The sequence below is a fragment of the Protopterus annectens genome, chromosome 6.part0 (assembly GCF_019279795.1).
Source record: "Protopterus annectens isolate FY-2018-M chromosome 6.part0, PAN1.0, whole genome shotgun sequence".
NCBI classification, from domain to species: domain Eukaryota; kingdom Metazoa; phylum Chordata; order Ceratodontiformes; family Protopteridae; genus Protopterus; species Protopterus annectens.
The window spans coordinates 767,685,934-767,711,271 of NC_056737.1; the positions used below are offsets into that span (position 1 = coordinate 767,685,934).

The 25,338-nt window shown below is 42.2% G+C and overlaps 1 protein-coding gene across 1 annotated transcript in view; it reads left to right on the plus strand.

The window, feature by feature from the left end:
* Positions 1-25,338, plus strand: part of ARID4A (AT-rich interaction domain 4A) — an 877,572-nt gene that overhangs the window by 273,654 nt on the left and 578,580 nt on the right. The window contains exons 10-11 of the mRNA XM_044073577.1: positions 3,646-3,710; positions 13,646-13,809. Coding sequence (XP_043929512.1) covers positions 3,646-3,710; positions 13,646-13,809 — 229 coding nt within the window. The remainder of the gene's footprint in view (positions 1-3,645; positions 3,711-13,645; positions 13,810-25,338) is intronic.

The window sequence follows — 25,338 nt, forward strand, 5'->3', positions numbered from 1 at the left end:
AGTGGTACTGTGTTATCAATTTAAGGACAGCAAGAATGAGGGCATGGAGCATTTGTCTTGAGAACATCCAACTCACCAGCACTCTGCCTGTGTCTCTATGTAAGTAGGATCTTAGACTTTAGTGTTTCTCTTAGAAATAGCTAGGAAATAGGAAGATTAGACTGTGGTTTTCTATGTTGATGTCAGAACTATTCTACTGTATTATTTTAAGCACTTTCCTGTGATCTCTGAACTCTTGACTATGTGTATTAAGAAGTATTGTCCTGTGTCTTGTTTATTATTAAATATTTTTAAACATTTCAACTGTGGCTGTTTTGTGTAGAGATAATTTAAGCTGTAGAGTACGTTGCATGTATATAGTGATACTGGCCAAGCCACTCCAGTAAGCCTTGACTGTTCATTTTCACTTACCATTTGGATAAAAATATTGCACAGTATAATTGGACACCCTTTCATAAGGGCTTTTTAGTAGCTGATAAATGTTAGTGGGTGGTGGCAAGTGATACTACCGTATAGTCTGGGTAAAAGGCGCACAGCTGGAGAACCTGTACCAGCCTTCCCCAGGAGTGTCTGTGTGGTTGTATATAACTCTTATCTCAAAGTATGTATGTCAGCTACTTGGGAAGGGACTCGAAGCACTGGTAGGAGAGGGTGCTGGAGGTTTTAGCTTGCCCACTAGGCTGAGATCTGGACCCTATAACTGTGCCAGTAAGGAGTCTTATTGGGGACCTGGAGAGAAAGGGAGAAACCAGCCCCAGACTGACTGTGATGTCTGTGCGCTCTTAAGGGAAATTGTACTTTACTCTGTGTGTATCTATTATGCTGTCCCTGTATGGATGCCCCTCACTGGGGTTATTGGTGAGGATTGAGGCTCCTTGATTGCTGGGCCAGTGCACGGGCATCACAGGTCCACCAGTGGGTTCCTGTAAACGTATTGCAGGCTTGTATTTTTTTTTTTTTTTTTTTTTTTTTTACAGCTGGTCAGGAGTGTCTTTAAACAGCCACTTTTACAGCTGGTCAGGAGTGTCTTTAAACCGCCACTTTCTAAATGGCTAGTAGGGTCCAACAACTTTTGTTTTGAGAAGAAATAGAAAGTAGTTTGTAGGGTCTGATCAGTTATCCCTGCAGCTTTCTTTACTCAAATATTATCTCATTTATTAGTGAGGCAGTCATAAGGACTGCAGTGCACACCTTCAGTACTGCAATCTGGGTAGTCATTCTGATGACAGGCAGTTGTTAGCTACATCTGTCCTGCAGCTTGTGCTGTTGTGTTTTCTCTACGGGACAGCTATTGTTTTAATATTCTTTCCAGAGGTATTGAATTTCTACTGCAGCAGTGACTGCTTTGATGGACTGCACTACACATTTCTGAATGTACTTAACATAATGATGGATACTTAAGTGAGGTCACTGCTGTAGTATAAGCTTACCACTCTTGTGCCCACTTGATTCAGGGGTATTATACCATGACTCCCCCCATTAATATTCCAAAACGTGCACGCTGATTGGCCAGCGTGCACATTGTAAATCGACTTATACTAATGGAAAAAGGTCCGGTCTCCCGGACTTTTTCCATTAGTATAAGTCTCTTTTAAAACGCTGTCTCGCTATAAAATCTCTGTTGCTTTTTTTAAAGCTGTCTCGCTATGTTAAACTCCTTTAACATAGCGACACAGTGTGTAAAAAGCAACGGAGATCTTGCTTTCTCCGTTGCTTTTATTTTAAACCTGTCTCGCTATGTTAAATGGGTTTAACATAGCGAGACAGCTTTAAAATAAGCAACGGACATCTCCGTTGCTTATTTTAAAGCTGTCTCGCTATGTTAAACCCATTTAACATAGCGAAACAGTAAAAAGCAATGGAGATCTTGCTTTCTCTGTTGCTTTTGGCCACAGCTCTGATGTACTGCGTAGGCATGCGCAGTACATCAGAACTGCCGCGGATACCAGACAGCTGCGGAAGGGCAACAAAGAGGCATTATACAATGCCATTATTTAAGAAAAGTAATTATTTCTGTTCTAAAATAATGTCATAGTATAATAGCAATAACCCACTTCTGGGTGTGGGTAATGCGGGATTTACCCACGGTTGTCTTTGTTTGGTCCCGAGGGCGAAAACCACGCCAGCCGTGGGTAAATCCCACATTACCCACACCTAGGCGTGGGTTATTGCTATAGTATTCCACTCTGTTTAGAATGCGCCCTTTTCTGTGCGTTTCAGCAGTGCCACAGTCAATTCACCCGCGAAGTCCTGAAGAGATGGGAAGGCAGTTGCTTTCAAGTTCAAATGGTTGTTGCTTCTCCTTGTTCCTCTGTTTATGACAAGGGGAAGGAGGTGGAGCTCATTTCCTGACTGGAAACTTTGGGGGAAGGGGTGAAAGTAGCCTAAATCCATTTTAGGGGAAATCCTTTCACTAACTGCATGTTTTAAAACAATGCCCCCCCCCCCCAGTTTCTGAGTAAGAGGGATGTACACAAGTCCAGTTTAAGGGAATTCCTGGCTCTGACTGCATTGTTTCATAGTAATCTCTTTTTTTTTTTAAACCCTTCCAGTTGGTATAAACTAGATATACAAAATATACATAGTCTGAAGAATGCTACTCGTCTTGTTTGTAAACACTATTGCATTTGAGTGATTCAGGTTAGAAGTGTCCCTATTGTCATATTTAAATCAAAAGCCATATTTTCTTTTCTCTAGAGTCCACATTCATGGAGCTTTCTGCTTTATCACAGTAAGAAAGTAAAAGAAAAATTGTAATAAAAAGAGACATTTTTATGAATCAATTACTTCCTTAAAATAGATGAATATGAGTAGTTAGAGTTTGCATTTAAATCGCAGGTAGACTACATTTGTAATCTTACCATTCCATTCTTAGAGGTAGACAAGTTCAGTGTACCGGTTTGGCATTTTAATGAGTGCCACAAGCAACTGGGTATGGAGAGTGAATAACACTTCACTGTGTCTGACTTTTTATCTGGAGTTCTTGTGTTGCTTAGCAACAGTCCTAATAAGTAAATTTTACATGGCTCACTGAGTTTCTGAAAATGCTGTCTTGCAACTGTGTTTAAACTTTGCAGATTATTAATGTAAGTCAAAAAAAATTCAGTCATCTGGTCACTTCTACATTTGTGTGTTAGTGTGCAGTGCAGGATTATTCATTTTAAGTTGAGTTGAACTCTGCAGTATTTTTTATAATGAAAAACAGGATAATTGCCTTCTGATTCAAAGGAATGTGCAAGTATAAAAGGCCTGTCCAGTTAGAGAGCTCATTTTCCGTTCCTGCTGAATTCTTTTAAGTAGCTGTTGAACAAAGCTTTAGACCTCCATCTAGTTGTAAATATCTTTGTACTCATGAATATTAATGAGTGGGGTGCAGTGATTCACAAAGACCAGTTGTCTGTCTTTTTCCCCTCTTCCCTTAAAATTTGCGTTATTTGTAGAGTATTTTAAGCAGCACTGCCAGATAAAAAATTTGAATGACTCTGCCCGTTACCATATGATGTAGTTGGTTTATTGATGTTTACCTAGCAATTTAATTTTTATGTTAATTTTAATGCACACAATTAAAATTGCTCCAGATAAGAAGAAACTGGCAAGGCTGTTTTCTGCATGTATTTCTTACTTTTCTATTCATTTTGCTTTTAGCTACTTGGTAGCAAGAAAAGATGTGCGGGAGCTTGAAGAGAGCACACTGCCGAACAGCAAACAAGGTAGTACTGTACCTATTATATTTACATTTAATGTTTTAAATATACTTATGCTTTATTTATGGTCATTTGTTGTCTTATTAGTTAATTAGTTGATTAATAGGTAACTGGCGTTTGTTGTGTAGTGATTTGCCAGTTGTGTAGCAGCCATAGTTACTGCTATGTGCTATGGTTAGTGTCCCATTAAGCCTTTGAATTCAGTAACCAAAAGGGTTCCTTTTCTTACCTTGTTGTTTTCCTCGTTCTTTTTACAGCAGTAACTTTAAGTGTTTGGTAAACACAAAAAGTGAGCAGTAACAGTCTGCCAAAGTCACACTTGGTTTGCTGGCTGTCCAATTAATCATTAGTGCATTTGAAAAGGACTTGTGTGCATTAGTTCACTGTGCATTTGTTTGTGTGTACTCTCTTAAGAGTTCAGCACTGTTGCACAGGTCTTCATGCTTATATTGCGTGACGTTGTGGTACTAGTTTGTTACATGCCCACATTGAATGGATGTAGTAGGAGGGGACTGGCTTTAAGCTGTACCAGCAGTAAATGTGAGCATTTTGTTGCACTAAAATCGTGTTGCTGATCACATCCACCTTTTTGTGCTGTATTGTTTCTTTACAGATGAGCAGTAAGTTGTTGAGGAGAAAAGTATTGTGCTTGGCAGGGTTAAATTAATTATGAACAGCATGCATTCATATTTTATCCATGAATAATGCCCTTCTTACATGAAACAGCCATTCCCGCAAGTGTCCAGATGTTTTTAAAAATATATAAATTAGTTCTTGCTTTAAAATTTGGTAGTGTATCCCATGTATCAGTTGCTGTTTCAGATAACTAGGTAGTACATCTCTCATTCCTATATAATCTTTTACATAGGTTGTCTGATTATCTACTACTCTCTGATAATCCCAAACGTTCTCAGAGGTAGTTGCCTCTAATTGCCCTATGTACCTGATTTAAATCTGCTTTTAATTATCTGTATGAAATATTCTATAAATTAAGATATGTAATATTTCATATTAACTTAAATTTTCACACCCATGGATGGATGGCCTTGGTAAATTTCTGCTGTATTCTTTCCAATTTCCTCAGCCTTGTTTTGGTATAAGGTTTCCATATTGTAATTCCATGCACTAGTTTAGTTTTGGTCTAATGTAACTTACAATGATGATCTGATGAAGTCGTGAATACTGGATGAAAGTGTTCAACTGAAATTTAACCATTAACTGAATTGACTACTTGAATTATTAAATTATTGTTTTTGTATATATATTCCTGTTCGTAGCCTGCCACACTTTCTGGCACACAAAGATGTGAGCCTATAAAGTAGTTCAAACTGTCTGTTTCCATTTAGAAGTTTAAGCTTTTGGACAATGATGATAAAAATTCACTTATAATATTTTGAAGTAAAGTAGTCATGTAGGTGGGGTGCAATATGTTTACTTCCTGGTTGGTGTAAGGCTGTATGTTGCATACAGCCCACCTAAGGAATTCGGCTTGTACTTGTATTAAAAATCAGTGTTGGCTCTTATTTGTTTCACTGCTGCCATATTAAGAGAAACCAGTTATCTAGCATTTCTCAAGTGTGATATGTCCTTTGTGATCTAGACATCACACAGTCATACCTCTCAACTGTACCAAATTCCTCTGTATTTACCGATTTTGAGGGCAGAATAATGGAGTGCAGCGAATTCCTGCATGAGGTCATTCAGTTCCCAATAATTTCCTGTGAATTTTTTTTTTTTTTTTAAATCTCGCCGAAGATGTTGCTGATGTCATCACACGCAGGTGCCTGTACGATGAAGTCAGCTTCTTGAGGCAGACTTCCAGCCAGTCGGAATTCTGCTGAGGGTTCTGGGGTTGGACTATGTCTCTGTAGTGCATGTGTTTACCAGTCCAGTCCTGTCTAGACTACGTACGATCATATGGTAACACAGTGATTAGTTGAACTGAACAGATCATTATAGAAGAATGTTGCGTCTGGAATGGAGGACTTCTTAATTTTCTCTACCATATTGTTAGTGTAGTGACAGTGAGCGAGTGTGAGTGACTGTAAATAAGTGGAGCAACAGGCAGCAGCCAGAGCCAGCCCAGAGTGCATGTTGAGTCCAATCCGGACTTGTGCCTTCCCGATTCCCGGCCAGTCAGAGAAGTCACTGTTTTGCAAGTTTGCAGCTTGCACTCCCAGGAATCTGGAACGGACCCAGACGATCTAGCAAGCCCAGGACCAGAAATCGGGAAGGAAGCCTTGGAAAGTTGGAAGGACATATCTGACCCAGTGACAGGCACAGCTGCACAGTGCTGCAGGTGCTCAACTCAAAGATGAGAAAATTTTATCATCCGCTGGCTGTTCCTCCTCTTTCAGGTAAAATAAAAAAAAAAAAGGCGATCACAACTATACAGCATGACAACAAGCATACATAACCACACACACACACACACACACACACACACACACACACACACACACACATGTGGGAACAATGCATAATGAGTATGAAACACTAATGACTGGTTATAATCCTCGGAGATTTACCAGAAAACCAGACATTTTACGAAGGACACAGCAAAATGAGGCAACGTCAAAGACATCCTGTGAAAACAAGAACACCCATGGTATGTTCTGACTTGTCTCCCTTTGTAGTTCATATGGACATACCTATATTCATAGCTTATTAACATATACCTGGAAATTTGATTTTTATAGGTACTGCCAAACTGTCCGTTATCTTTTCTTGTTATTGCTATCGATGTCATCATCATCTTTAATTTGAACTGGACATCCTGCAAAAAAAATAGGTACACGGTGGTGTGTGTGTGTGCGTCCGCTTAATGTATGCAAGTGCCTGTATTGTGTCATCTTCATTGTGTTGGCGACTTGCTATTCTGTTCAGAATTAGTTCACAGCTTTGCTTTCACTCTGAATTTGGCTCATCTTCCAGTTTTGGATACAGCCAGAGTGAAAATGTTTCAGTGGTACAACAAAGATACTAAGAAAATACAAATGCAGTAAGCATTCAAAGATGCAGCATAAAATGAATTGCAACTAAACATTCAAGGAGAGGAAGCACATGATAAATAATGCATTTAATGATGGTATGACATGCAAATCTTAAACTTACAAGCACAGAAAATATTTTTTGTACATTATGTACAAACCACTTTAGAGGAGTTTCAGACAGTTACAAGTTTAAAAGATCTAAAGGGCTGGGTCAGATAGTGTGGTACGAGTTTTGTGGTGTTGCTGTCGAAAATGTGTTTTGCTTGTTTAGGCACTTATTTCTGAAACTGAGGTACTTTGGGTTACTTCAGATCTGCATGTAGAGATTGCTAAAGATATTGTGTAGCTGCACAGAGAAAGCATGACTGGTACTCTGTAGATAGTTCTGGGGCCAGGGTCTAAATTGGATTAAGCAGTTTATCGGAGGCTGAATAATGCCATCTCTACGTATAGTACTTGGTAGCACTCACTGTTACTACTTGGAATGGTTTACAGTAAATTATGTGGATTAATCCCTCATTTCTATTTTTAATATACAGTATTTTACTTATGGCAGTGTGCTTTATTGGTTTAGTGTTTATTTCAATATGAATCTTTATTTTGCCTTTTGCTTGACCAGCCTCTTGTCTAAACTATGGGCACTCTGTGTATTGTACAGATTTTTGTCTCATATTTTTGGTCTGTTCCTCATAAAATTTGTAGCTTTCTGGCAAATTACTAAGAATAGAAGTCACTAAATAATGACATGCATTTGATTTTCAGACTTCATATCCTTCATAAAATGCATGCTAGCACAAATCCTGTTATACTAGCAGCTTTCTAAGTTTACGAGAGCAGTTTGAGAGGTATGCTTTTACATAAGACTAGATAATTTTCTCTTAGGTAGATGGACTGTACGTATTTACATTTTCAGCACTGTGTTTGTATTGTTCAAACAGTGCACCTATGTATATACCATGTGTTGTTCTACCAAACTCATTTCTTGAGATGGTGAGTGTTGGCTAAAGAATACTCCTTGGGTGCAGCTTGGGGAGAAATGTTTGAAAACCAGCTGTGTGGTCCCTGAGGAAATAATGGTCCTAATGGCGTACATGGCTGCCTGAAGTCTCAGCCATCAGATAGAGTTGGTGGCTGCCTGTGGAGACCGAAGCAACCTAATGGAGGAGTCCTTTTGTAAAAATCTCAGAAGGGAGGCAGCTTAGCTCTGCTTGTGCTGGAACCCATGGAACCAGATAAAATCTCAGTGGTGCTGCCGTTAGTGGGCTGGATCCCACTGAAAGACAAAATTTGAGCCAGCCCAAACAAAAGACAAAATCACCAGCCACCTAAACACGGTAGACAACAGTAGACTATGAGAAGCAAAAACAAGTTAAAAGATGAACAGTCCAAATAAATAAAACAGTAGAAAAGGCGACAGGCGGACACAGTCTCTCATCTTCTTGGGTGTTCTTTATTAGAGCCAGCCAAAGCGTTGTTTCATAGTGGGAATATAACAAGCAATTGCACATCTATTTATACAGCTTGAGGATGGGTGTGTTGGGGGGACTGATCATGTGGGGGTATGCCCTTTATTATGATTGGGAGAAACCTGCTGACATCACATCACCATATCGTGGGTGGCTAGACATTTATCAAACAGCCAAAGTAACTGAACTTTGTAATGACCATAATCTCTTGCTGAGTTCACTAACAAATTAAAAAGTTCATAAACATATTCCATTGATTCATGTGAGAACTGTACAATTAAAACATTTAATCAAACGTGGCCCAGTGCAAATAAAAGCTCTGTGCTCATGGAGCCCATGTCAAGGGACTGAGCCTTTTAATGATACCAGCCCAGGGATTCTCCTTGGGGGAGAGATTATGTGCTGGCTGGGGTGTGTGATCGCATTGGTAGTGGCCAGGGTTTGGAGTCCACTGGAAGGTTGGCAGTGCTTTTCAAGGAATCTTCGTCAGGGTGGCTCGAAAACTGGAGAGAGAAAGAGGAGGGGGCGGGGGCGGCTGGAGGGATCCAGCAACTAAAAAAATAACGTAGAACAGAAGGATGGGAGAAGGGCTTGGGATTAAAAGTTTTTGGTTCAGAGGGAGCACCAAGCTTGGAAATATGAAAGGAGAGGGAGCCTTAATGTCTAGGATAGTAAAATTGGACATAAATTGGGGAGGTCTAATCTTAAAACAGAAGGGGATCTAAACCGCCTTAACACCATGTGTACTGGAAAGATCTTAAGGCGGAGGTGCAAACATTTTTTGATGGCGAGTGTTATAACAATGGGTGGTGTTGATTTATAAAACTCATCAGTAGTGGATTGAGATAAATGCACCCCAAATAGTTTGGCAAAGTATATTGATACACTGCACTCTGAGGGAAATCTGCTCAATTGTTTGCCTGATTACTGTAATAATACTTCACCACAGAACATATCCTTTCTTTGATTTTTAGTAGTGGCTGAAAGGTTTTTTATATGCCATTTGCCCACAGCTCTCAACTGCCCATATTTTTGCGTTGCATTTTTGATTTGTTCCTCATAACGTTTGTGGTTTTCTGATAAATCACTGAGGATTGAAGTTTCTAAATAGTGGCATACATTTGAGTTTCAGCCTTCATATTGTTCAGAAAATGCTTGCTAACACAAACCCTGTTGTTCTAGCAATTTTCTAAGTTTATCTGAACAATATTTAAAATCTGTCCTTACTTTTGGGCCTTTGTTCCCTCTCCCCCATTATTTTAGACTCTGTCCATATTTCTTGCACTAAGTGGTTGACAGGTATAGATATGAGTCATTCATTTCTATACTGTTTGCCCTGTGTAGCTAGTCACTGACAGAAAGTGATTTTCAAAAAGTAAAATCAAGAGGAAAAACTGCTCAGTAAAGAATATATCCTGTCACATGTTATTGTGTCATGTCAACAGATGAGAGATATAAAACATGTACTTATTTCCTAAACAATAGTATGATAGTATAATAGCAGGCAGTAGGCTGAATAACTACAGAGTCAAACACTCATTTACATTAATAAGCACTTTTCAGCGAACATGTCAGTAACATGCCAATTCAGACAGAATTTATGGGTCATTAAGTATTTAGAAATCCACATGTTTGAATTACAAGACAAATAAATGCTTTCAAAATGATCACATAAACCTAATAGGGCAAGTAAGAATACACATAATATCAGATGGTCTCTAAAAGAGGCAATTATAACTAGTATTAAATTTTACTTTTATAAAATGAAATTGTATTTTTGGTTTTATAAAAATTCAAAGTTTTATACAAGTTCAGATGTTAATATAAACAAGTTCAAATGTTAATAAAACAGTTTTGCTGTGGTTATATTTTGTATTATTTAATTTTAGTGTAGAAGCAGTTAATTTTATTTGTATAAAAGAAAATTGTATTTTAGTTTTGCACAAGTTCAAAGTTTGTTACAAGGTCAAAGATACAAGTAAAATGTTATTCTGTTTATTTTGTGTTTAATATTTTGTCAGTTTGCATTTAAAAGTTGGTATCCCACAATTCCACTGGAGTAGGTGGAGTTACTTATGTTTGCAAATTTGTTGATCAGCATACAGATTTTTGTCCAGTTGTATCTGTTTTTCATGGGCCTTTGTCCAGATTTTTTATGATTCCAGGTTGAAAGGTATGCACACAGCCTTTTTAGAATTTGGCCAGTTGCTGCCTTTAGAGTTTATCAGTAGATATTCAGTAATTTGAAAGTGAGTTGTCAGCTGTCTGAAGAAAATGTGTTGATGGTAGATCAGAGATCTTCATGGAGTGCCTCTGTCATAAGTAAAGTTAGTTTGCAGCATTTTCACTATGGTAACCTTAATGTTGAGTACTACAATATCTGAAAAAAATTGCTCATCAAGTTATTGTTATAGTAAAATTTCTGAGCTATGTGAATTAGCCACAGGTAGACCTTTGCCTTCTAGTTTAACCAGCAATGAAGAAAACTGTTCTCTTTGCTGTCACATCTGCAAGGTAAGTATCTGAATTGCAGGGTATCTTGGTTGGTAAACCCTGTCTGATCTACTTTTGGAATCGGTATCAGTAAGAACAAAGCTGTCATTCATGCCTAAGGTTGTTTGAGTTTCTTTGAATTAGGCCATTAGTGTCCCAGTGTTCTATCCTAACCCTCAGAACATTTGAGAAAGGATTCCACATAATCTGGATTTACATAGGCAGCTCAGGTACTATCTTAGTAGAACCAAGTCTTTTAGAAAAGTCAATTGGACAGTTAATTTTAATGTTGGGACTAAGAAAGGACTCACCGTGTCAAACAGGCCGTTTCCATTTGGTTGTCCTCGGGTATTGCCTTTTGTTATACACATCATGGTAAAACAATTCCAGGCAGTATTGAGACGCATTCTCACTTGAGGGGCTCGTCTTCTTTGGCGTATTGGAGAAGATTCTAGAAGCTTTCTAGAGGCAGCTACATGATCCTTTACTTGTACAAGAAATTACATACTGGGTTCTTCCTGTTAGTTCCAGGACTGGCTTTGCTAGGACCATTCTCTAGTGGTTCCTGGATCCATGTCTTTCCTCCTCCCTGGTTAGATAGGGTTTGGTATTCAACCCATATAGGCTAAAGCAGTGATGGTGAACCTATGACACGTGTGTCAAAAGTGACACGCGCCACAATGTTGTGGGAGAAAAGTCAGCGGTCACCAACATCCGAGTTACCAAAGACACTGCTTTTGCATTCATTGCTCATGTGAAGTGCAATGAATTATTTTGAGACGGTGGCTTTTGACAGGCCAAACCCAAAAGGTTAACCATCGCTGGCCTAAAGGCTACTACATTCTCATTGCTGTGGTAGCCTTTAGGCTACTGCATTCTTACAGTGAGACTGATGAACATAGTACAGTTGTATAAGTTGCGCATACCCTTAACAGTAAATGTTCAAATTCCTCACAGCTGCAGTAGTAGCATCTACCCACTGTCCCCATAATAGAGTTATAGAGTTACTGTTGGGGAAATAACTTGGTAGTTTATTATTTAGTTCAGGATGATAATGCTGTTTGACTTTTAGGCAAGAAAGTTCTGGAGATTTTCCCCTCTGATTGCTGAGTCCCCCCAACTCCCCCCCCCCCTTACCTTACCATTCAGCAGTCAGGGTGGACGTGTGGAAGGGAGTCAGATCTTTTGGAAGCTGGCTAGATGTCTTATGCAAGACATAACCTATATAGCCTAAAGGTTAGTGCAGCATTGAGGAATTTGAATATCTACTGTTACATGTAAGTGCAGCTTACACAACTGTACTTTTCTACCACAAAGGAGATGGAATCGGACTCTGAAGAAAGTTGTTATATTATTGGGGGGCTTAGCATGATGGTTAAGGTATTTACCTCACAAACATAAGGTGCAGGGTTTAATTATCTCCTTTGAGAGGAAAATTTGTTGGGATTAAAATGGCCTACAAGAGCAGCTAGCCCAGTACCTACTTATGAACCCCTCCTGAAGAGCTATCCTTTTCTTAGATACTGTTGCCATTATCTGTTTCAATGGGTACATAAAGTACACTGCCAGCATATGACTTAATACAGGTGTGTTTTCCTTATCCTGCAGCTGTTCCTTCTGATTTGCCAGTATTAGATTATGCTTTCTTTGCAGCCAGTAGTTTGCCTAATAGCCAGCCAACTACCACGACCCCAAAGTTTAAGTTGTGTGAGATTCCTCAGACTTTTTTTTTTTCCATACCCTAAATTAGACCATGCTGTGATTTCACTGACAGAACCAGCTTCTACCAAAGATCTTTTGGCATTTAACCCTTTTCCTTCTTGCAAAGATGGAAATGCATTTGTATGCTGGATAGCCCGTTGGCTATCAGAAAGGAAATTTAGAGTGAGAATAGGACATTCCTTTTCAGAAAATGAGAAACATTGATTTGGGGGTTCCCCGGAGATCTGCTTGCTTTTGGTCCCATGTCATTTGGGCTGTTGATGTCCCCCTCAAGTATGTGATAGCACCTGACTAAGTAAATTTGCAGTTGACTGCTAAGGTGGAGGATATAGTTGCAAATAAGTACGATCATAATAAATTACAAAATTATCTAGACATTTTATTTAGGTGGGTTTTTGAAAATGGGATGAAATTCAGTGCCAAGAATTGCAGCGTGATGCATTTTGGTTGTAGAAATAACAGTTATCATTATGCTCTGAATAATGAAATTTTGACCCAAGCTCTGTTGCTTCCACTTGCGCTTTGGATTCACAGTTTGGTTTTATATTAAAAAAAAAATGTAAACTTTGAAGACCAGTACTCTGAATTGCTATAACATCATACTTATCAATAACATGCAGCTGAATCATCTTTATTTTCACAGTTTACATACCCTCCCAGTTAAATGACCACACTCTACTATTTAACCTGTTGCATACATATGAATAGTCGGCGGTGTGATTTATTTGAATCTGAAGCTGCGGCCCTATATGACTTGGTTGACTGTATATTTGGCTGGGTATGTCCTTAAAGCATGGTGTCACTGCACACAATACCACAAGATAACCTTCTATTTTAAAGTGAGTAGGTGGCAAAGGTTGATTTTTATATAGCATGCTGCTTTGTGAGACTAAGTTTAGGGACCATACACTATTTTTGGCATTATCTGATGTTTATATTAAGATTACTGTTGTACAAGGGGTTGAATGCATCTCTTTTAGAGGGAGTTTACTAGTCTGACAGCATCTGACCATCTGCTACACCGACTCCAGCTTAGGGGAAGAATCGGGACAATATCTGCACTGCAAAGGACAGTATCCTAAGCATGTCTAAAACTTTGAAGAGCAATTATGGTCTTGTCATCTGTAATGATTATAACCACATGTACTTTTCTCTCTGTCTTGGAAACTTCTTTGTAAGTGTGTATGTATATGTGTTTTTTCTTTAAGATTGAGGGATGATACAGTAAAATGAGTTTACCCACATTGTTTTTTTTTGGGGGGGGAAGGACTTCAGGAAGCTTTAAGGTTCTGGAAGAAAAAGACAATACCTGAAAGATGGAAAATGGATTTGAACAGTATATTGGACTCTTCAAGTAGTGAAGGGGAAGAGGAAGATCAGGAGGGGGAGCTGAGTGCTGATGAAGATGAAGAGGACAAAGAGGAGGAAGTGGTAAGAAAAATGCTTTTTATCTACTCTATAAACTTAAGCATTGCTAGCTTCTCTTCTTACTTTTGAGCTGAAAGACTGCAGTGTGTTATGATATGATAGAGAAGCACTTAGCACCATTACTAACAGTCTGTGATGCTGTAGATGAAGCACATATATAATGTGTTTATACCTAGCTGTACTGTTACAGACTTTTGTTTTCAAACTTGATTAGACTTATTTTGTAATTACTTCAATAATATGTTGTTCTAATGTAACTTTAAAATAAAAGTCTTGGTATGAATCATTACCTTGGCTTGATATTTGGCTGTGTATAGGCTCTATTTGGCTTGTTCGTGGTTTCTGTCAAGCATTAACCTAAAAGTTATTTCATTGGAGATATTTCTTCCTGGCCAGTAGGAAGTATCTCTCTAAAATTGTGAAGAGGATGGGAAGAGGATGTGTTTGGGGCTACAGTTGTCTAAGCCATACTCTATGCAGTGCAAGGGATTCTTTACTGTTTTTGAGTTGCACATGCACAGAAGGAAAACAAGTGCAAATAACATCAAATACACTGTAGAAGTGCTGCTTGCTCATGTTTCCATATAAGTACTTTCTGCAGACACTACAAAATGTCCATTATTCCCTTTAGTCAGTCAGTTCTTTTATCCTAGGATAGCTTTTGCCTTTGCAAGGAAATGCTTCTGCATTGTGAGAGTTATGCTTCCATTCCCATATGTCCGAGAAGGGAGGTCTGGTACTTGGGCACTCGTTCATCTCTTCCATGTCTGTCTGATTTAAGGGTTGCTTGGGGTAGAGACAAACATACTTTGGTCTGACCTAAAACAACATACTTGTTAAAACATTCTAGCAAGGTGCTAATATAGAGATCGGATGTTGTCTATTTCATTATGCATCACAAATGCATCTTCAGATTTGTCCTCCGATCCAACTCTGCCATTTCTTTCAGACATACGATCTGAGCCTCAAACTCCTCCCTCTCCTATGATGCCTCACCCGTACTCAGATCTCATTTGCCGCCGTTACGGACAGATGCAATTACGAGCCTCTCTCCAGTTAGGTAAAAAAATGCTTTGCAAATTATCACTTTCTCTGTCTTAGGATTCTTCCCCCAAGTCACACCCGCCCAGATTGTAGGTCTCGGAGTCATACTTCACACTGAAGCAAGTCCCCCTCCCCTGCTCAGACTGCCTGGTCAAGCATGTCACAAGTATGGTCAACACATTCTTCCCTGTCCTCTCAATCCTCTCTGCTCTCACACTCTGATATGGATTGGACTCTAATATGGATTAGATGATGAGTTTCTTCAAAGGCCATATCCAGCTGTGGATTTTGCCTTCTCCAACCCACGCTGGATCCGTGAGAGCTCCAACCCAGATACATCAACCTCCTCCTCCTTCGAGTCGCTCGGCTTCGGAGTTCCAGGGCCTAGTAATCCCAAGTGGACTGTTGTCTGATCATGGGATACTCCTTTCCCTGACTCTGGCATTGTCCCAGATCTGAGGGGTCAGTCCCGGATCCTAGGGGTTGGTGCCGGCTCTAACCTTCTTGGAGCCGTCCCTTCCACTAGGGGCCTCCGCCTTCAACAGCTTATGTCCAGTGCTCTCTTCTGATGTCGAATCCAGGATGGCCTCATCTCTCTCTCCTTCAGTGGCTTCGCCCTCTGGGATGGGGGGCAGGTTCTCACAGCATCCTCTGCATTCCAGGTGGCAGAGCGGGCTTTCCCGATGCCTCGAGACATGGTCCTTCCTCTGCCAGGCCCTCCCTAATCCTCTGTGGATCGAAGCTGTGCTTCCATCCGTCCGATCCGTGGTCAGACGCTGCCGGAGAGCCTCCAGCCAACCCCTCAGCATGGGGTTCCTTGTCTTAAGAGTCCTTCCACAAGTTTCCCAAAGAGGAGGTTCCCTGGAAGTGTTGGTGCAAAAAGTAGCATATCGATTCCCCCTTGGAGTCTTTGACAGAGGGCACCAACCTTGAAGGGGAAGGGTTCCTCCGATCTCCACCCAACAATGTCTCCTTTGGAGATATCTTAGAAATCCTGAAACAAAAGGGTGGATGGCCTTCCCAGCCCTCTTCCTTGGAGGAGTCAGTATTCCTGGAGTAATTTGGGACTGGACCATCTACATCCTGGGTGATCCCACTAACAGATGAACTTATTGACCTCATCGCCAGCCTAGCTTGGAAGGAGCCTCACACTATGGAACCAGTTCCAAAGCACACAGATAAGTACCTTTGTTCCCCCAAGGATCGTCCCTTCTGGAGAAGAGGTGTCTGTGTTGATGGCATTGTGGTGTTAGCAGCCCCCAAGAAAGAGCTTGCTGAACATAGTTCTACTGTCTATCCCCCAAACAGAGTCTCTGGCTTTGGACAGGCATGGAAAGCTGGTATATGCCTCAATCACTTTTTTGCTGAGAGCATTGAATTACCTGGCACACTTGACATGCCTCCAGAGAGACTTGAAGGAAATTTCCACCCCTCTGATGCAGTCTCTGTCAGAGGAAAACTACAAGAAGGTTTCCACACAGTTGAACACCATGGCTTCTGTTGCCAATTCCTCAGTGAGACTAATTTCCCACACAGCGGAGGAAACCTCTCGAGCACCTGGTTCATGCATAGCCTTTAGGAGACATGCCTGGATGAGTCTATGTGGGTTTGCGTACCCCTTCAAGGCATCATTCATTAGCACCCTTTTTGACGGTTCATCTTTCTTCCGACCATCAGTTAAGGAGACTCTTACCCGCATCGAACAGGATGGCAAGACCTTAACTGCCATAGGGATCAAGTTTTCTTTCCCCTAATGGACCTTTTCCAGAAACCAGTGGAGCGGGAAGAAGATGTGGATGTTCTTCGTGTTTCACTGTTGCAGTCATTACATTTGGGTTATCTGCCTGCAGGTAGCTCTTAGCCGGCCTGAATACCAGTCTTGGATTCCTGCGTCGGATGCTGTCAGGTCGTCAGGGGTATAAAACATGCAGCCGACGCCATTGCATCAGTCTTTCTTGCCACGCGGTGCATGAAGCAGAAGCAGTTTGCAAATGCCGGTCGTCCAACTCCTGAAATTTTCGTTTTCGAGTTTCAGAACCGAAGTCTTGAAAAAAGTGAAGTACCCCGTTGGGGATCCTTTTTCTTGCTCTTAACCGATGTCAGTCAAAATTAACAGTTGTCTTACCTGTGGAAAGCAAATACCTCATAAAGATTTTAATTCGTACTGCATTCCTTGCTTAGGCCCAGACCACGGCGTCCCTCGCTGTCTGTTTTGTGCCTTATTCAACCCCCGAGCTATTCGTCATCTGTCTATTTTAGCAGCAGCAAATTATTTTGGTACTTGGTTTAACTATCCAGAAATGGCTTTGGTAAGCCATTCGACTACCGATATTCTGAAAAAAACCTAAGGATAAAGACAGAGACGGACTGCATAGGTCCAAAACTGCCGAAGGCGCTTCCGTTAATTTAGTCGCCAGTTCGCCAGTACTCAGAGAGGCACTTTCGCAGCCCCTGATACCCGCTACTTCAGATTCGCAGGCCTCTACTGAGACCCATTCGGAGTCCGGTACTCTGCAAGATGCTTCTTCAACTATGGAACCTGCAGATGTCTCTACCTTGGATGGGTCCGGAGCCACTGTGCAGACACCCGCTTTCTGATTGTGCTGAACATAAAGAATTACAGGATTTAATGCATTCTGCTGAACAAGTTGGTAAACATACTTTGCAGTGTGGTTTTGACTCTTTAGAAGCATCTTTCAGGGCTGCTGTCACTGAGTCTGTACTTAGAAGGCATGCTTGGCTTAAGGAGCAAAACTTGCCAGATCATGTTAAAGCTAAATTACTGGATGCTCCTTTAAACCAAGACCACCTGTTTGGCAGCAAAGCAGAAGAAGCCCTTAAAAAGATGGCGGAAAAAGCTAAATCTATGCAAACTGTTAAAGATTTCCTGCAAGTACAGCCTTCCAGATTTAGTAGGCATTGGCCTTCTAAGAATTGGTCCTTTCCAGTCTCTTCCAGGCCTTCTTAGTCCAAACCCAGGAACAGCAGACCACCTAGGTTACAGTATCAGGCTACACACAGGCCTAAGCAGTGGGAGGCTCCCACTTCCAAATCTGGAAGTAGTAAGACACCCCCCTATTTAAAAATGTCACAATGACTTAACCCTTCCAAGCCCTGCTCAGCTGCCTGCTCCCTTAGGAGGAAAGCTCACCGTGCATGCAAAAAACCGGGAACTCATTACCCAGGACAAATGGGTTTTAAATAGAGTTTTCTAAAGATACAGATTCCACTTCCACACCTTACCAACCCCAAATGGTTGGCCAGATCTACCCCCAAATCAGTGTGCAGAGGCTCAACAGCAGGCTCTCTCTCTTTTTTAAGTGTCAGGGGCTGTTCAACCTGTCCCAGCAGAAGAAAGGGGACAAGGTTTTTACTCGAGACTTTTCCTGGTACCCAGAAAAGACAACTCCTGGCGTCCTATCCTGGACCTCTCTATTCTAAACACCTTTTTGGTAATCCCAAAATTCAAAATGCTAACACTTCAACAGCTGCTTCCTATGCTAGGCAAAGATGCCTGGTTGGCAACCTTAGACTTAAAGGAAGCTTACCTGCACATTCCAATAAGGGAATCTTGCAGGAAATACCTAAGTTTCAGAGCAGGCTCCAAGCACTATCAATTCTCTGCAATTCCCTTTGGCTTATCTACTTCCCCCAGGCTATTCACAAAGTGTCTAGCTCCAGCCATTGCATTTTGCAGGCAGAGAAATATTCAGATATACCCATACCTGAACGATTGTCTGATTCAGGCAGAAAGCCAGGACATGCTATTAAAACATCTGGCATTTGTAAAGAAACATTTAACCTCACTGGAGTACACCATAAACGAAAAGAAATCTCAACTATCCCAATCCATGTTAGGCAGAGCCCCTCACTGACTCTCTTCAAGAGAAATCTTGACGAGTGGATGGGAGACCGTAAGTTTACCCCTGGGATCTCTTCTGTGTCCCTGCTTGACAGAGGTACAGTAAACTAACCTTAAAAGGGCTACCTTTTGTGACCTACTATACAGAGGCACAGTCAACTAATCTAAAAGGGTGGCGAAAGCCAAACACACTTTGGCTAGGCTTATAAAGCAATCTTGAACACAACTTCCCAGATGGCTTACCTAATGCCAGAGAAACCAGTTTATTTGAGCCTACTTCAGACTACTGGCCACAAAGACCGAGGTATCTGCAAGAAAAATTCTGCAAGCCATGAGGTTCATGGCCTCTTGCATTCTACTAATTCCATATGCAAGACTGCATATGAGGGAAACCACAGTGGTATCTAAAAAGCCTATGGAGGCAACATTCTCAGGACCTGGAATCAATTATTCCTATCATTCCTTGTATAAAGACAGAGTTCCTTTGGTGGGCAGAGGTCTGCCACCTAAACAAGGAGCTCCCTTTCAATCTACGCCCTGCCGCCCAAACCCTGACTACAAACGCATCAGACTATGCATGGGGGGCTCACTTGGTAGGGCAGTGCATTCAGGGTAAATGGAACCCGAGTCAGATGCACCTGCATATCAACCAGATGTTAGCTGTACAGAATTCCCTGACAGCCTTCAGGGACCACATCCTTCCAGGACAGTTATTGGTAAACACAACACCGCAGTTATGTGGTACATAAACAAGCAGTGGGGAACCCACTCTTACCCTCTCTGCAGACTAACCATGGCTCTGTGGAACACAGCCTTGAGCTACCAAGTGCACCTACAAGCTCAATTCCTGTCAGGCAAGCTAAATTCACTGGCAGACGACTTAAGCAGAAATCTCATAGACCCACATGAATGGAAACTGGAACCAAACGTATTCAGCCTCTTGAGCAACAAATGGCGTACTCCAGAGATAAACATGTTTGCCTCCCCCCAGAACTCCCAATTGGACAAATTCTGCACAAGGACTCCCCACAGCCAAGCTTGGAAAGTGGATGTCCTGTCCTTTACCTGGGAGAGCCTCTCGGTTTATGCCTTCCCCCCTCTACCTCTCCTTTCGAAGGTTCTGCTGAAGATCAAACAGGTCAAACCAAGGACAATTCTTATTGCACCAGACTGGCCTCACCAGCACTGGTACCCCCTCTTGCGCAGCATAATACTGCTGGATCCATGGCATCTACCTCAGACACCTTCCCTGCTGTCCAGGCAGGCGGGCCAGATTCTTCACCCTCAGCTTCAAACCCTGAACCTTGCAGCCTGGCTAATTCCTTGAGCTCTCCAATAGCATCCTGCAGTAAGCGGGTGCTAGAGGTCGTTCTGGAAGCAAGGAGACCTAGTACTAGAAAATCCTATGCTGAAAAGTGGAAAAGGTACTGTTCATGGAGCCAGACCCAGGGTATGGGCACTACGATGCCCAGTTTACCTCATATTCTTCGTTATTTAACAGAAATGCTCCACAAGGGCCTATCCTTCTCGTCAATTAAAATTCATACCTCTGCAATTTCACCACATTATAATACTGAACCACCCCTCTTCTCTGACCCCCTGTTAAAGCAATTCATCAGAGGGGCTAAAAATGTAAGACCCCCCAGGTGAGCCCCTACTCCAGCCTGGGACCTTAACTTTGTATTGAAAAGCTCACTCTCCCTCCATTTGAACCAGCTGCAACTGCAGAGTTGAAATTCCTTTCTTGGAAAGCAGCCTTCCTTCTAGCCATCACTTAAGCAAGAAGAGTGTCTGAATTACAGGCCCTCATGGCAGTGGAGCCCTTCATTATCTTCCATGCAGACCGGGCTTCCCTCAGGACCAGTCCTTCCTTTATGCCCAAGGTGGTGTCTAGTGTGGCCTTAAATCAGTCCAATCATTTGCCTACCATTTTACCTAATCCACAAAACAAAGGGGAACAAATTCTGTACTCTTTGGACGTGCACAGACAACTTAGATTTTACTTGGGCAGGACTAAGCCTCTCAGAAAATATGAACAGCTGCTAGTTGGCTTTGCTGCAGGGGCAGAGGGGAAGGCCATTTCAGAGGAAGCCATTTCTAAATGGATAGCCCATTGCATTAATTTCTGCTATAAGCACCATGGAAAACCTACCCCACAGGGGTAAGCTCACATTCCACCAGGGCTACATCTACCTCTACAGCCTTTCTCAGAGGGGTCCCTACCAGGGACATCCTAGAAGCTGCTACCTGGAGCTCTGTTCATACTTTCACCAAGCATTACCACATGCCTATTTTTTTCTAAATCCAGGGCTGGTTTTGCCACTGCAGTATTGCAGGGCTTAATAGCTGGTCCTAATGCTCTCTAACTTCCTCCTCCCTTCATTAGCTTTGGGAATACCGAAATGTAATGACTGCAACAGTGAAACACGAACATAGTATAGTTGTGTACACTTACCATAAATGTAGATGTTAGAGTGTATTCACTGTTGTAGCCCTGGTTACCCTCCCTCCAGCCCCCTGACTTCTCTTGGCTCTACCTTTCATTCTTGTTTGGTGTATTTGAGCTTTCTGGTGTATTTGCGTTTTGTTGGAAGGGTAAGATAACATATAAGTGCTTCCCATTATGGGGGCGCCTGACATCTGGGGCAAGAAAAACTGATGTAATAGCATCTGCTGCATGTTTTATACCCCTGATGACCTGACATCATGGAAGAAGAGACCGCATCCGATGCAGGAATCCAAGACTCTGGTATTCAGGCCGGCTGAGGGCTACCTGCAGGCAGATAACCCAAATGTAATGACTGCAACAGTGAATACACTTGAACATCTACATTTATGGTAAGTGTACACAACTGTACTTTCTGCAAATCTCAAGGGACCTTTCCTGAGTTGCAACATGAATCCTCTTCTAGGGCAGAGAGAGGGGATTCAAGGGTAAACACTGCCCCAGAGGGAGAAGGGATCCAAAGAACGAGGGCTTGAGAGAACCCTTCATGGACCAGCCCTTTCAGCGCTCCTGCAGCGCTGCCAGACTGTCCTACTCTGGAGGCAGTTGGGGGCAAACTATCCTTACAACCAGAAGCCTGGACAGACATAAATGACGCCTGGGTGTTAAACATTATTTCCAGAGATTACTATATTTCCTTTTCTCTTCCTCCTCCCCAGACCGACAAGCGTCTCCCCAACGTGCCTCAAGTCAGAGGGAGAGTGCCCTGCTAGAAGTACAAAGACTTCTAGACAAAAAAGTCACCCAGCGAGGTCCCAACCAAACGAGGATGCGGAACTTGCTCCTTCGACCCATACTGGATCTGAGCAATTTGAATCTGTTTATCAAGGAGACAAAGTTCCGCATGGTTATGGTGCAGTCCATTTTGCCGCTTATGCGCAAAGATGACTGGATGTGCTCTGAATCTCCAGGATGCGTACTGTCATAACAAAGTAGACAGGTGGTCCAGGAGATATCTTCGCTTCTGGCTGGGAAGGATCTCATCACTGCCCCCAGGTGTTCACCAAATTCATGGCAGTAGTTGCAGAGCATCTGTCTGCAAGGATTCCAGGTGTTCCCCTACCTGGATGATTGCCCTCTAACGGTGCCCACAAGGCATCACCTACTCCAGGCGATTCAGGTGATGTTGCCTGTTTCTCCACCTGGGAATCACAGTGAACATGACAGAATCCAAGATTGTCCTAATACAAGACATCAAATTCATCTGGACTCCGTTGAACACTGTCGCATAAGTTGCATCTCTTCCTTTACAGAGGATATTGTCTCTCAGGCAGCAGGTCCAATGTCTACTAGACATGCCATCTCCTCCAGCTCGCCTAATTGTCATAGCCTTTGGTTTCATGTCGGCCGCCATCCTTCTGGTGCCCTTAGGCAGGTTCTTCATGCGAGTCCTTCAGTGGACTCTGGCAGTTCAGTGGTCCATTTGGTGTTACCAACCCTAGTCAAACTTACTCCGATTTGCAGGCGTCTCCTACAATGGTGGATGTTTACAGCTGATCTTCATCTAGGCAGGCCATTTGTCCTCCCCGTTCCTTTGGTCACAGTGACAACAGACGCCTCCCTGTTGGAGTGGGGTGGGGGGGTGGGGGTTTCAGGGAAGGATGGTCCAAGGCACATGGCCCCCTACAGTGATCAAATTGCACATAAACATCCTGGAGATGAGGGTGGTTCTCCTTGAATTGCAAGCCTTTCTGGGCTGCTTCCTCTGGGGACGATTGCAATCTTGGCAGACAACATGTTGGTGGTATGGTACATCAACAAGCTGGGGGGAACCCATTCTTACCCACTCTGCAGAGAGGCCATGAGGGTCTGGGAATGGGTGATTGCTTTGAACTGCTTTCTCATTGCAGATCACACCCCTGGAGAATCCAACGTTCTGGCAGACAGTTTGAGCAGGTCAGTATTGAGTCCTCGCGAGTGGTCCCTGAACTAGTCAATAGCGAACAAGATTTTCAGTCATTGGCCAACCTTGCTGCAATCTACATGCCCCCCCCCCCCCCCCCAAGCAACAAGTGCAACAGGTACTTCTTTCTGATTTCCCCCTCTGGTGGAGTCACCCAGGGGCGCTTTAGTCCACGAAAGACCCCCGGTCTCCTTTACACTTGTCCTCTAATTCCCCTGATACCCAAAGTTGTAGAGAAAGCCAGCAGGTTGTAGACCAGTCTTATCCTCATTCCCCCTCATTGGCATTGTCAGGTATGGTTCCCCCCTTCTGCAGTCTCACAGAAAATAATCCTCAATGAATACTGGATCCCAGACAGGATCTCATTTCACATCCGTCAAAACGACAGATTACCCAATCTTCGATCCCTTAAAGTAACTGCTCAGTTCCTTCACTTCAGAAATCTTGCTAAAGTCCAGGCTTTCTTCACCTGTCTGCAAAATTATCCTTGCCTCTCAAAAGCCCTCCACCAAGAAAGTATATTGTAGAAAATGGAAAAGGTTTTCCACCTGGGCTTCACAAAGGAATATTGACCCCTTTTCAGCTTTAGTCTCTGCTGTCCTTACATATTTGAGCTCGCTGTTCCATGAGGGAGCTATTTTTTCTACAATAATGGTGCTATGAATTTCTGTGTTAGGAAGGGAGTTGCGTTTTCCTCTATCCTTTCCTCTTCCAAACTCGTGTTGGGCATTTTTAAAAGTTGTTTTTCATCTAAGGCCTCCATTCAAGAGTCCTTCTCTTGAGGTCTTACTTTGGTACTCCAAGGTCTCACCCAGAAACCCTTTGGACCTGCTAGTTCTTGTGAGCTGAAGTATTTGTTGTGGAAGACTGCCTTGTTTGTGACTTTTACTTTAGGTAGAAGAGTTTCAGAATTACAAGCTCTTTCTTCTCAACCACCATACATAATCTTTTTTTAAGAGTAGTTTCTCTTGGGATGAATCCTTCCTTCATTCCAAAGATCGCTTCGAAGGCCAACATGAACTGGACCATTTACCATATTTTGTTCCCAATTACTCCAATAAAGGCGAATGTATGTTACATTCCTTGGCTGTTCACAGACAGTTAAGTTTCTACCTACATAGAGCTAGACCTCATAGAAGATCAGAGCAGTTGTTCATTGCCTTTTCACCAAACAGGTTGAGTCAGGCTGTCGCTAAGATTAGTTCAGCGAAATGGATTACAGAATGTATTTCTACAGTTTATTCTCGGCAAGACAAGCAATTTCCCTGTCCAGTTAAAGCCCATTCCACCAGATCATTGTCGACCTCTTCAGCCTTCTCTACTAGAATGCCAGTTGATGAATTTGTTTATCTCATTACATGCTGGACATCCTTTCCAGGAAGGGAGCCTCCTTTGGTTGAGCAGTGCTCAGGCATATGCTTCCTTGAAGTCCTCCCAGGGTTTATCTAGCTGGGGACTCTAACCCATTTGTGATGCATAATGAAATGGACAGCATCAGATTAGAAGTTATGTACTTAGCGTTAGTTGGTATCTGTGTTGTCCAATTTCATTGTGCATCACATCCCACCCTTCTTTCCCCCTTCCTTGTACATCTGAGAGCAATCCACTGGATTGCAGAGCCCACTGGTTCCTAGTTTGGAGTCCAGTAGGTCTTTTGTCTCTGTGTCTCTATTATCTTTGGGATAACCAGCTTGAAGTGGCAGCAAACTAAATGTGAGGGTTTGAAGAAGAGTGAGGCATCATGGGACAGGGAGGACTTTGAGGCTCAGATCGTATGTCTGAAAGAAATGGCCGAGTTGGATCCGAAGACCCATTCGTGATGCATAACTATGGACAACATTGATACCAAGTTATGGTAAGTACATAACTTCTGTTTGTGTAAAACATTTACAGTCATCGCCTAACCTTGTGAAGAATATTTGGCATTTATTCAAGCATAAAACTTTGTTCAGTAATTTTTTTTAATTCTGACTTTTTGTTAACTCATTGCCTTTGTCTTCATTAGTTATTTATAAAATGTGAATTTAAGGGAGTGCTAACATTTCTTGAACTTTGGCTTTAGCGGTTTGCTTGGGAATTTCTTGTTCTGTTTTGGTTGCAAATGAGCTGGAGACTGAAAAGTAAACTGTCACTAAGCATTTTAAAGAATAGGTAGCGTTGTCGCCTCACAGCAAGAGGTTCTCCCGTTTGATTCTCGGCTGGAGCGCCTTCTGTTGT